The sequence below is a fragment of the Telmatherina bonti genome, assembly GCF_933228915.1.
Source record: "Telmatherina bonti genome assembly, chromosome: 13".
In the NCBI taxonomy this organism is placed as follows: Eukaryota; Metazoa; Chordata; class Actinopteri; order Atheriniformes; family Telmatherinidae; genus Telmatherina; species Telmatherina bonti.
The window spans coordinates 20,450,819-20,464,635 of NC_136611.1; the positions used below are offsets into that span (position 1 = coordinate 20,450,819).

The 13,817-nt window shown below is 38.4% G+C and overlaps 2 protein-coding genes across 2 annotated transcripts; one reads left to right on the forward strand and one right to left on the reverse strand.

Moving 5' to 3' along the window:
• Positions 1 to 116: 116 nt before the first annotated feature.
• slc8b1 (solute carrier family 8 member B1) lies at positions 117 to 2,379 on the forward strand (the record flags this gene model as incomplete). The annotated part of the gene is made up of 8 exons (XM_079251666.1): positions 117 to 132; positions 236 to 360; positions 446 to 587; positions 698 to 819; positions 1,259 to 1,412; positions 1,498 to 1,578; positions 1,668 to 1,732; positions 1,816 to 2,379. 8 exons carry the CDS (start codon positions 117 to 119, stop codon positions 2,002 to 2,004), a joined length of 894 nt encoding a protein of 297 aa, XP_079107792.1. The 3' UTR covers positions 2,005 to 2,379.
• Positions 2,380 to 3,055: 676 nt separating this feature from the next.
• tpcn1 (two pore segment channel 1) lies at positions 3,056 to 13,082 on the reverse strand (the record flags this gene model as incomplete). Its single annotated transcript, XM_079251371.1, is given in 27 exon segments — positions 3,056 to 3,079; positions 3,081 to 3,200; positions 3,280 to 3,360; positions 3,430 to 3,569; positions 3,730 to 3,826; positions 4,115 to 4,183; positions 4,276 to 4,322; positions 4,430 to 4,545; positions 4,704 to 4,865; positions 4,967 to 5,074; positions 5,337 to 5,409; positions 5,536 to 5,589; positions 5,683 to 5,739; positions 5,824 to 5,868; positions 5,973 to 6,036; positions 6,138 to 6,186; positions 6,285 to 6,409; positions 6,533 to 6,649; positions 6,782 to 6,881; positions 6,995 to 7,053; positions 7,195 to 7,229; positions 7,383 to 7,471; positions 7,785 to 7,915; positions 8,077 to 8,190; positions 8,695 to 8,871; positions 9,298 to 9,431; positions 12,501 to 13,082. Coding segments are annotated over 27 exon segments (2,478 nt in total). The 5' UTR covers positions 12,592 to 13,082.
• Between the last annotated feature and the right edge of the window lie 735 nt (positions 13,083 to 13,817).

Consider the following 13,817-nt stretch of genomic DNA (forward strand, 5'->3'; position numbering starts at 1 on the left):
AGTAAAAGTAAGTGTAAGCAGTAGTAAGTAAAGTAAGTGATCAGCTCTGTAAGTTCAGAGTGAATGACCCTGTACACGAAAAAGAAAGAAAGAAATTAGTCATAAACAGAAAACCAATGAATAATGTGAGGAGTGAATATTCTGTCTTTATAAACAGCAGTTAATGTGGAGTAAAATAACTTTTATTGTGCATTGACATATATGCAGGTTTCCCTAAATGTTTTTTGGTTTGCAGAGTACAGGCCACTTCTGCCTTACACTGAGTCCACAAGTCAAATCCTGCTGAGCTCTTTGAATCCAGTGGACAGCAGGAAGTGGAGGAGAAAATCATGGACCTGGAGAGTCCTTAAAGTCCTCAAGGTACGTAAAAACTGGGTTCATAGCACTGTTCGAATCAGTCCACATAAAACTCTTGCAATATTTAGCTTCATCCTCTGCCCATCAGACACCTTTGGAGCTTCTGCTGCTGCTGTGTATTCCTGTAGTCGACCCTGACAAAGAAGACAAAAACTGGAGACGGCCGTTAAACTGCTTTCATCTGATCATTGCTCCTGTGGTGTGTGTGCTTGTCTTCCAGTCTGGAAAATGTAAGTGCATCATTTTTTCATAATAAAGGCATGATATAATCTGCTGAAATATTTGCAATTAATGGAGCTTCTGTCCTAATTCCCCTTTTTGTCTCTCAAATAATGCCAAGATGGAGAGTACATGATCCAGGGGCAGTTTCCTCTCTGGCTGCTGACCGTTCTGCTGGGACTCTTCTTAGCTGCAATTGTTTTCTGCACGACTACCAATGACTCTCCTCCAAAATATCATGCAGTATGTATAGTTTCTTTAAAAAAAACAAAACAAAAGGTAACATTCAAGATACACACCGTTTAGAAGTGAAAGTGAAAACCTTGTCCTGAATAATAACGTATTTAAATTATTTCTGAAGCCTTGTGGCAGCTCGGTGAAGCGTCACTGTGGCACATCAGATCTTTGAGTTAAATGATTACCTCAGCATACAAACATGCAAGTATAATGATTACCGTCCTAGTTGGAATTTGACAATTTGATTACATTAAAAGCAAAACTAAAGGTCAAATAAGTCAAGTCAGTGCAACCATTTCAGTTAACTTTGAGACATGGCACTCTTTCATTAATCATCACAATTACTTTTGATCACAATTGCTGTACTTATGACTGCAGCTTTTTAACAGCGTAATAAAGCCTGAGGTATTGCTGTGAATCTAATTCTGTCCCTTTCTCTCTCCAGCTCTTTGCACTTTTGGGCTTTGTGGTGAGCGCAGTGTTAATCAGTGCAGTAGCTTCAGAAGTGGTTAGTCTTCTGCACATGCTCGGTGTGGTGCTGAGTCTCAGCAACACTGTGCTGGGGTTAACACTTTTGGCCTGGGGCAACAGCATCGGAGGTGAAACCTGAATCAACAGGTGATTTTTTCCAGAATATACACAGACACTTGAAATAGGTGACCTGACATGATCTCTCGGTTTCAGACTGCTTTTCTGACATCACCATCGCTCGCCAGGGTTACCCTCGGATGGCTATATCTGCATGCTTTGGCGGCATCATATTCAGTATCCTTGTTTTTCCACATCATTAAAATAACACAACTTATAGAGACAGGTATTGAAGAAGATTGCGTCCTTGACTATATTCTCTTCAGACATGCTGATTGGAGTAGGTTTGGGATGCTTGGTGCAGATGGTTAGAACAAAATCTGCTGTGCAGGTATTTCTCATTTGCAGCTATGTCACAATTATAAGAATATAAAGCATGGAAATGATACGTCTTTATCTTTTTGTCTTCCTCAGTTTGACTCAATGGGGCTGTTGACGTGGATTCTTGCAGGATTTCTGGGTTTGTCTTTGGTCCTGTCTTTCATCATTGTTCCCCTGCGGAAGTTCCACTTGGGTCAAAGCTACGGGATCTTTCTCCTTGTGTTCTATGGGATCTTTCTTCTCATTGCACTTCTCACAGAGTTTGGCAAGATCCATACCTGACCCGACAGCAGATCTGCAACAAATCTTTGGAGGTTTAGCTTGTTTTTTGACCAAAAATTGGAATGTCAGCAACAAAAATGCTGCAATGAAATGGAAAAATGCTGTATTTATCCTTGAGGCAAATTGCAATTATCCCAAAGGGAAGGTGTTAATGAGTGCAGATGAATGACATCTTTTGCAGAAATTATCAATGCACTAAATACCTATCAGGCTTGCTACCCAAAACTCATTGGTTGTTTAAAAGCAAGCAGCAAACCAACAATGAGCTCAGACTTATCTGCTCAGGGACTAACTACACTGGGCCTTTGTTCAGCTTCTTATTTTTGTCACTGGAGCTGGCATTTGTGTCTGGAGAGGCACAAAATGCTGTAATTTAAACCATTGTAAATGTACTGTAAATCAAAATGTTTATGACTTAAACAAAGCTGCTTTTTGAGAATTAAAAAAAATTTGTTTTCAAAGATTGAAAGTACTGCTCACGTAATATATGTGTCAATAATTTCCATCAGTATAATATGGACAACAAAATATAGATACACTTAAGTGTGAATAGTTTATTAAAATTTCTTTTTAACTCAAATACACAACAGAATGAGAAGTTATATAAAATCCTTTAAGTTTGCTGGGTCAGGAGAAACTGCACACTGTAATTTGATGGACTGAGCTAAAAGGAGTGTGTAGTCTTTTGGTCTTTATATAACTTGGTAGGAGTAATGTCTGTGTTAGTACTGAACAGATGAGCTGTTAAACTAAGGCATCGGGTTTAAGTACTACATGATTAACAATAGGGCACACAAGCCCTACATTCTACATCTGAATACATAAACAGCAGGTTGTGCTAGTACAGGTTTTCCAGTAACATTCAACACTTCCAACTGGCTAAAGGATGGAGTCACCATCAACCCATCTCACTCGCACATCAGTCCAAAAGGCCCCAGGAGTCCATTCCTCTCCTACTCAGGCTTAGGGTAAGGTTTGTGGAAATAAAAGTGCTGGGGTTTCTTTGTTCAAGATGAGTTTTCTTTTGTACATACAGTTTGTAAAATATGCATTAGTTAATACTGTGATGTCCAGTCTTGTAAGTTCAGCTGAGTCTCTGGAAGGGCCGATGGTTCAGAAATTGGACTGTCCAAATCTGGTTCCAAGCTTTGGTCTGGTTGAGGAAGGTTTTCCCTTGAATATTCTGCATACCATTCCTGGATAAACAAGATTACAATCAAAGGAAGTCCTAATCAATCGACCATCATGTGACACAACATAATTTCAGGTCCTCACCTGTATCTCCTCCTCATACATTTTCATACTGAGGTCGCTCTTTGTCCTTGATCTGCGGCCCAGGTACAACAGTGACGTGTGCTGTGCATGACAGAAGGGAGAGTTAGTTATGGTTTACATGTAAAGCAGAGAAAAAAGATTATTATTTACCCCACTCCTGTCCATAGCTTGTAGGACTCCTGCCAGAGAACTGAGGGAGGACAGTCCTGGACACGTCTGCTTGTACAGTTCCAGAGTAGCCAGAGCTTCATCTCGACTCACCTCTACCTCAAACACTATCCCATTCTCATCTAGAACATGTACAAATCACACATGATCATTCAGGGGCCACATAATCACATGTGACTCTTTTGCAGTTGCCAATTCAATAAATTATTCAAATATTTCCATGCAAAAGAACATAAATGCCTGAATGCCAAATGTACATATAATACAAAGAACTAAACGTACCCTCTGGATTATCCACTGGTTCTCGGTTCTTACGACTATAGTTCATTCGAAACACAAATGCATCCAGAATGAAAGCCACTATGATTGTCATCACCACCTGATAAGGGCAGAGACACAAACTCAGTCTGCTGAAGTAAAGTCAGAATAAGAATCTGACATATTTTATCAATCCCAGGCTGGGAAACCTGGTTGTTACAGCAGCATTATATAATCAAAGAGAGAAAAGAGTAAAACTATAAAATGCAAAAATATTATATACAGAACAGATATCCAGGTGAAAAACAGAAAAGAGATGTAAAACATTTACGGTTAAGGAACAGCTAAAGGGGAAAGATGCAGAGCATATTAGAAATACTCGAGCACAGAAAACATTCACAGGCCTCACCATAGTTACTATATAAAAAGTCATGAAGTAAAGACGACTCCAGTGGCTCGTCATAGAAGTGACTCCTTCCTTTAGGGGTGAACAAACAACAGTTAAACACCAAGGCCCACTGATCAGCAGGAAGATTGCAGAACAACCACAGATAAATGACTTGATCTTACCATGGTGATGTACCAGTTGTTGACCACAGTCAGCTCAAACAGAGTCACTGGAGGTGAATGGCAAACATACGGCAAATGAATTGTATATACTAATAAATGCATTTAGCAGTGAGGAAAAAAAAGTAAGTACGACTCTAAAAGTAGAGGAAATTACCAAAGCTGCTGAGAATGTTGTTGAAGTTATTGAGGTAATAGTAGCCCTCCTCCAACACAGTTTTATTGCCATAAGTAATGTTGATTTGTCTGTAAGAGTCTGCCACTGTGCTGGTGCTGAAAAAAAATCCCATGAAGTTCAGTAACAAAAATTTGTGTCGCATTTTTTAAACTCAAGTTGTAAAAAAAAAACACAGGAAACCATTTTTAATAAGACGGCTTGTAGAATCACAAAGGACAAAACACACATTTCCACAGATGATGTTACTACTCACTTGCAGCAGTTGGGGTAAACAACATCTGCAAAGAACTCCATTCCCACAATGGCAAATGAATAATAGAAGATGATCAATGTCAGTCCCAGACTTGCCATCCTGGGGAAGAGTTCGAACATGGTGTCCAGAACATTACGGTATCTCTGCTTGATCTTGAACAACCTGTGAGGTACAACAGTCATAGGTCTGAGCTAAATATGCAATATATGAGATTTCACTTGCAAAATGTACATTGTGGTTTAAAAACAGAAAAGAATAGGCACCGAAGCAGCTGGAGGGGTCTGAGCACTACAATAAAGTAGAAGGGTTCCATATTGAAGGCGAGAGCAATCAGACCCAGGAAGGCAAACACTGTCACAGAGAAGTCAAACCTGGACAGACAAGAACAGTAACGGTGACCACCACCAACATGTGACCACATTTAGGTAATTTTCCTTATTGCATTTAGTTACTTTTCACAATTTGTTCATAGAAAAATGCTGAAATACTTCTACAATGAAGTACTGACATCCTTGAAGAAAACTGAATCCAAACAGTGACAGTGTGGAAGTTAGAAGGTTTTCATATAGCTTTGTTTTTTGTTTGTTTTGATTTTTTCTTGAAGAAAGACAGGAAAGTGAATGTATAACTTACAGATTCCACCCAGAGCTGAAATAAGTCATTGGCCCCAAACCTGTTATTTTCAATAACACCTCTACACCATAAACTAAAAGTGGAAGGACAGAGATAGAACTAGCATCAGTGCCAGTGGACATAAACCGCTTTTGATCATGTTTGAGAGATTTTACACCATTTAAGTGTTTGAATGGGGGATAATGCAAGCGTTACTCACTTGTCAGGAAGACAATATAACTCCAAGGAACCAATTTGGACCAGGAATACCCACCTACAGGGGGAAGGAAGGTAACAAATCTTTAGTGTTAGACACCTTCCTTCTATTATGAATGCCATATAAAATCATTATTGGAAAAGAGCTTACTATTCAGAGTGTATGTCTCCACAAGGATCCACACACCATTGATGGCTACCACCACATCTGCAGTCACAGTAACAAATAAAAATGACTGTGATGGTTATTTCTTCAAAGGACAGATGGGAGAATGTAAATTATTACACTTACACATGGTATACTGGAAGGCCTTGGACTTCACAAGCAAGTTGATGCCTGTTTGAGAGGAAAGCAGTAAACGATAATAATAATAATAATAATAATAATATTAAAGGAATAACAATAATAATAACAATAAACAATAAAAAAAAGGAACTTACCCTTGAAAATAAGGAAGGTTGTATGTGGAAGATCATCAAACCAGTGTTCTCCACTCCGTCGTGGCTAAACAACACACAATTTCAGTCCATGTTTGTGGTCATCAGACAGAGGGAAACAAAACTAAACTAACTTAAACCAATAAGCAGAAATGTAAAACCACTTACCTTCCATTTGAGGCCAATGACTTCATAGAACTTATAAAAATCCTGAAGACTGTAAGAAAACAGACCGTCATTCAGTTTTGTTCTCTTATAATCTGGAAGTGAAATTAAATGCAGAAAGATTTTCATTTAAAAATCAATGTCAGAAACCTGAGCATTGGCGCCCCGGTTGTATTAAGAGCTTTATATGTGAGGAAGCGGTCTCTTGCAGACATGCGTGGCCTGTAAAATCGCATGAGACCATCAAACTGTTTTAGAGACACACCCATCGGCCTCTGAAAGGAAAACAACAGAAACACAATCAAATTTTGGAACAGCAGCATTATTTAAAAGTTTACAGAGTCTTATGTGTGTTTTATTAAATAAAATATTTTTAAATATAAAACTAACACACAAACCTGTCTGCTGACTAAAAGCTGAAAAGCATGGTCAATAGCAGAGCGCTTGTGAAGCAAAAGAGACTTAAACTTCATCTTCTCTACATCATTAAATGTATCAAACACCACTGCCAGGAGCTAAAGGGGAATAAAAAAAAAAAAGAAAGACAGTAATGCTAGTGAGAATTTATGTAAAGCAGCTAACTGGAAGCCATATTGGTTTTTTAAAAAAATACATTTTAAAAGTGCTGATAACAAATCCATTCGTACCAGGTTCATGATGAAGTAGAGCTCTATGGAAAGATAAACAATGAAGAAAACACAAGACCATCGGTTCTTGGAGTATGCTGGCATCATCACATCTGGGAAACTACAAGACAGTCACGAGATACAGAAGAAAACAGGCCTAAAAGTAGGAACTATACTGTGCACGCCATGCGCGTAAAGATAGCTGAACAGTATGATATGGGCTGTTGTGCTTACTTTGCTGTGGTCAGCAGCACAAACAGGCTGACGAGGCTGTTTTCCAGGGTGTTAAAGTACTGTGGTGAGAGAATTAAACTCAGGAAATATCACCAAAAACTAACAAATGCATGACTTGCACAGGCAGAAGAACCACCCAAGTCTCCACACTTGCATAAAATATATAAACTATTGTCAGGCACAGCAAAGACTCAACATACCGGGTCAGCAGTGTTTGTAGAGAAGAGGCAGAAACCTGGAGGAGTCCAAAAGGCTGATTAACACACATACTAACAAAAACTTCACTGTACTTCACTGTACAGGCTATACTAATATATCCATCTCAGTTTGACAGGACAGAAAAGAAGGGAGAACATGCACATGCATTCAGTGATTTACACATCCTTACCTAAGATAGCAAATATGACCATGAAGAAAAGCAGCAGCAGGAGGATGTCAATAAAAGGTGGGAGGGACTGGAAGATCTGCCGCAGGTTCCTGATTGGATAAAAGACACCTTTCTAGAAACTTTGGTAAAACACCGTGCAGTTTATAGCAAAATGCAGATATTTACCTGGTACTGTTAAGAGTTTATTAATTTGTGTTAAATTAGTGTACCAAAATTAAGCTTAAATAGAGTGGGAGGATAGCTTAGTTTGTTTTAAGTTCGCGAGGACTTTTTTTATTTAAAAAAAAAAAAAAGCTACCTTAAAAAAAAAGGGATTTTTTTTTTTTGGAAAACCAGAACTCATACTTCTTACTCTGGCTTTGACCTATGCGTGTGTGTGTGAATGCGTGGGAGAGTACACACCTGCGCACAGCCCCACAATATCTACAGTCTACCAGGAATATGGGTCTGAGTGCTCTGGTTACTCGCACGTGAGATGTTTGCCTGATTAGAACCACAATGGCCTCCACAAACTGTAGCAGCAACACACATGTCTGTACAAAGACAGGAGACACAACAGGCAACAAACAGCAAAGTCTTGATAACAAAGCCTGAGGTATGCAAACAGCCTTCAAGGCCATGAAAAAACAAACACTGCTAAGGGGCTACTGTGAAATTACACTCTTATCCCATCAGAAAATATCCAGCATGTTACCTTCACCATGGTCCTCTTGTGCCGTATGAAAGTGTGGAAGCCTAACCAGCGGAGTTTCATGCATAGCTCAAATGCCACCATAACCAAAGCGAGTAGCTCCAGAGTGGCATGAACCTGCGGAGAAATCAAACACACAAGAGTCTTTTTTTTTTTTTTTTTTAGAAAACAGGGTGTTAAGCTTATGTGGATCTGTCAGAGCCGTTTCTGTTCCAATTTTCTTTGATGTGATTATATATTACAGTTTTATCCTTTGCTGTAGTGCATTCTGGTAATATTAAAAGATGAGTTATTCTAATAATGATGGTCTAACATGCGACGGCCTGTTCTGTGAAACTGCGTCACCGTCACAGAGCTCCTTTGCTTAACTTACATATATACTCACTTTTAATCACAATGTAACAGTAGCTAATTCTGCTGTCTTTATTTGTATGATTTACATTCAGGTCAACCTTGTACAGACCAAGAAATGTGTTGCCCTTTTTGCTGATAGTGAGAGTGAAATCAGCCAAATGAAGACAACAATCAGTGGCTGCAGTTTTGTTTTTCATTTGGACTGGTGCAACTCAAAAAGCAGAACAGTTACAAAGACATTCAAAGGACAGATTACAGTTAATTTACATAGACATCCACGCGTAGAGAAGGAACGGCAGGAGCTTCACACAGCGACAGCATCATCAGTAGCAGGCCTGTCAGGAGCTCCATCATGTAAAACAGGTGGTTGTGAGCAAACAGGTAGGCGGCCAGTGCTTTTGGGTTTCGAGGATGAGTGAAGAACTTATCATTGTTCTCTCCCTCCTGTAAATTAAATTAAAAGGTTATGACACTTATCTGTGCTTAGACACACACACACACACACACAGAGGCAGGAGGTAAATGTGACCAAATAAATTCATTTTTATTGAAACCTTTCATGCATTTATTGTACTGGAGTTATGCTAAACTATGAACTGTCCACTTATAATCCCACCACTAAGAACAGCCTGTTCCAAGTTTGAAAGTCCAGATTTTCATTTGTGTTCAGCAAAGCTTTGTTGATTAATATATTCATGACTTCTGTAACTGTTCTTGCATGAGCAAGCAAATGCAGTCAACGGGGAAGGTACAAGTTTAATCATCTACAAGCATTATAGTCTGGAAGGTATAATAAAACTATTAAATCATACATCACGTGAGTGTGTGCACACACAAAAGCAAAAGCCACCATCTTTTGCTTGTGAATACCTGCAAGTAAATGGCAGCTTCTTGGTAGTTCATCTCCCAGCTTTGTCTGAGTGACACATTTTGGGTTCTGTTGTTCTGTGGGCCTGATGTTGAGACCACAGCGTTGTTCACTATGTCATAATTGCCTCCTCCATCTGAAAAAAATAAATAAATAAGAGTGTTTGTGTGTTGACACAGGCCTTATTTATACAGATAAGTTACACATACTGTAAACCCACAAACAGTGCCCAGAAAGGTTCATGCCTACCAGTGAAGTCTAATTCTAATGGTAAGGTATAGGAGGAAATCACAGCTGGACTCTCATTGCATCTCTGATTTTCATGGGAACCAGCTGGCTGTCCATGTAAAGACTCCATTGATCAGTTTGGATTTGTCTGTGTGCACCAGCTGTGTGAATGCGTTCAGTTCCCAGATGCCTGCAGCACACGTGTGCATGTCATTCACACTATGCTGGTCTTGTTCCAGCATCCGCACGCATCTGGAGTCGCAAAGGAGCAAACATTCCACTCTGGCCTGATGCGAACTCCAGAAACAGAGTCAAGAGTAAAGTATAACTAAGACCCTCACAGCTCCAGAAATATCCCAGCAGTTAGAAGAACTGGAGACACAACACCATTTTCAACATCAAAACTGCTTATGAAGTTGAGTACTTATTTGAAATCAAGGAAAACTTTCACTTTGATGAAAGGCACCAACATGAGGAATAGTTAAAAGGGTACTTGAATACTTGAACAGCGAAGCTTTCAGCCAAGTCTGAACATTGAATCCAATTCTGCCTGTCATTAAGAAAAAGGTTGCATTTGCACTGATGTCATATTGCCAATAACACCTCCTTCCTGCCACAGACAGGATACAGACACAAGACAAAAATACCACAAGAGGAATTAATATTGCAGTGCAGCAGACAGTGACTGACATCCAAAGCTACAGAAAACATCAAGTATCCTGGTAACATGCTACTGTAGGAAATAACAGACACAATAGTTCTGAATCAAGTCAAAACAACAACCGAACAGAAAATCCACTAAATATTTTCTATTTAATGTCATTTACAGGCTTGATCTCTCACTAAAAATTATTCAGTTTCTTTTTTTGAATAAGTTGCCCCTCCAGGCATCTCTCTGCAGCTGCATATGTCACTCATGTGCCGGTCTATCTGAGCACTCATCCCACACACTGCACATCACATGTTTCCGCCTCAGGCACACAACTTAATGGAATCAAATGAAATGCAGCCCATGTAAGTCTCCAAAATATAATCACAGATGTGTGCTGTCCACAGCAGATTGAGCCCAAGTGTGAAGATCCAATTCCAGTCCAGCAGCAGCCTGTCTGATGTCCTGACAGGAGTGCACCGCACGCCTGCTGTTTGCCATACAAACCATTCATTTGTCTGAGAACAATAACATGTTTGGAGCTCCCAGTCAAAAACACAGTGAGGTCAGACTCACAAAGACACAAACACACTCTGCAGTCAGGACCATGTCTCCAGCTAGAAAAACACCATATCTACTTTTGAAATCACCAACAATAAAATTCAGATTCCACACTTCCACTGTCCAGATGTGATTTGTCACTAAAGTGATACAACGCCAAATAATCCTCAACGTCCAGGTTCAAACTCATTCGTTCCAGAAGGCTCCAATAGCAATCGGCAGCCACAGTGTGATACTTTCCATCTGTACACCACTCCCAGATATTCCAAGGGAGAAAAAAACGAGAGGAAAAAAAAAAAAGATATTCTTCTCCCTCTTCCTGTTTAACCTCAGAGCCAAACAAAATGAATCTGGTAAGCTCACACACATAGACACTCACATACACAACACATGCTGGCCAGGGAGGGGTAGACGGGGACATGGTCTGCTGAGCCAGCAGTTTTTCAGATGGGTTATTTTGTAGCTTATATGTGAGCAAAACAAAGGGTTATAATGTTCTGTATTTGTGTGGATTCCCATACATGCCACACACACTTGCACATGTGATCTTTGAGTCTGGTGGACAATATGTTTAACAGCAGCATGGCCCGGAGGTGAAGCACATACACAGCTTATTCTAAACATTGGATAGCTTCAGAGTGCACCAATGTCAATATGGTGAGTAGATATCATATAAATTATGCTCAAACTGTTAAATATGCAATATAGCAAAATGGAAAAAGAATACAGATTCTCCAAGTGCTGCTGCATAGTTCTACTGTGAGTAAAAGTCCTGCATTAAAGATATAACGTGTAAAAATATGAGTATTAAAAGCAACATTTAATTTAAGGTGTTAAGTGTTAAATTACAACTATATCTGAAATTCTATCTGATTTTAACTATCATATGTGATTTTTTTTTTTTAATTATAGCACTATGAATGTTTAGAATGGATGTTACTGCCTTAGATGTTTCAATTTGCTTTAATTAGGCATTATTTAAATACAGTAATAAGTGGCTTAATCAACAGCAAAATATCAAATTGCACAAACTCTCCTAATGCCAACAGGGTCAGGTGACTACTTTCAAGATTTCTTTTTTCCTTTAGTTTATTTTGTTATGGTACATTTTTTTAAACATAATCAAATCTGGAGATATACAATTTTCACCAGATAGAAAACATGTTTAGAAAGCAAACAAACAAAAAAACACAATATGAAAAGCATTAGCTGCATCGATACATGCAATGGAGAAAAAAATGTAGTCATTTTCTTTAAAATGTGGTGGGGTATGATCATAATTTTGCCCACCAAAACTACTGTAATGTTTCAATAATTCATATTTTTTTATTCAAATGCGAAACTTAAGTAAATAAACTTTTTTTTCCCCATACAGAAACCTTCATGTAAGTCTGATTACATCTGTCATTAGCTGTTTATTGGTAATCTTCATACACTACTGTTTAAAGGTTTGAGATCACTTTCCCATTAAATCCAAGTTTAGATTTAAAATTCAGCCCAACTGAGGAACACTATAAGACACTACAGGGTAGCAGTCTCAAATAAATAAATAAATAAATAAAAATTGAAAACATAAAATAAGAATTTCATTCACAAGACTTACAGTTTGGTTTCATTACTTGAACCATTTAACCTCACAAGACCTAATAACAAACTGCATTCTGCACATCCTCTTCTGTTTCATATGTCTAAGTATACATACGTGTAAGTATACACCTTTACCTGACACCACAGTAGAATTAATACTTTAGCCATGTACAAACTTACTTAGGTCTCCTCTTTCAGTCTCTTCATTGAGCAAACCACTGTTTGTTTCGTCCCAGGTTAAGATAAGAGGCACATCGTCGTCAGACTCCATGCTCGTAGATAAACAGGTTGCAGTCTGTTTCAAATTCCAGCTCCCAGCTGGAGATACTCTAGGCTTTATACTGATCAAATAACTGCACGGTTTCTTCTGAAAATCCCAAGGCAACAGCACATCTTTGTGGTCGCAGTTTAAGAAAAGACGAAAGGTAGCTGTTAGCTAACAAAGCGAAGACTGCATACGCAGTGATGAGATGATTGCTGTCTATAGGTCCAAATGTATCATTTGCAGTTAGGAATGTTTAAGTTTTGTTAGGTGGACGAGGAGCCAGTTTGCCGATTTGATCTTTATCCTTTCACGCATGACATCTGCCACCGATCTATCCGTCTTACTGTCACTCAGGCTAACAAGCTGAAGCAGTCCGTCTGCGTCCATCACACCATCAGCGCGCGATCTGTCTGCTGCATTCTGGAAAAAATATCACCTACTACTAAATTAACAATGGCACATGTGGTTTAATCCAAAAGTAATCTGTTTAATCCCTTATCTTTACTTGCAAACGACGACAACAGTGATACACCATTATAACTACAGATAGATAAACAAACTTTCACGACACTAAAGCAGTTTACGTCAGGCAAGCAATCCTATTTACGATAGTGCAATGGCAAGTTATTACTTTTTAGGTGTTGGTAATTTTGTGTTAATCATATTCCTTTATTTGTATATATTTGAGAATAATAAATAAATGAATACTATCTAATATTGTTTAAGTTCCAATAATTTAAAAAGCTTTCGTTACATTAAGAAGTAATTATTTAACTTTTACTAAAACATGGTATCATAGCAACAGAACAAACATTTGTTGGTAAATGAAGGACTGTAGTCAGCAGGTACGTCGCTAAGCTTTTAATGAACAAACCTAAATGATATAATATACACAAAACCCATAAAAGAAAAAAAAATCATTTCAGAAGTCTCATAGAATGAATGTCAATATTAATTTGGACTATAACAGTATTTCCCAACTTGGCTAGTTAGCACGAGACTGAATGGCAGGAATGTTACAAAGATACAATGTAACATTGTAAGTATAAATACAAGCATTTCTTTGGAAAATATTTGAGGTACAGTGTTTTATATATAGATAGTTGGAAATGTAAAATGTCTGATCTGTACTATTGGACAAACTCCTCATAAAAATCACGGTTGACTCATTATTTATTTTTGTATAAATCTTGTTTGTTCAATAATATATAAGAGAATATATTGTGTCTAAG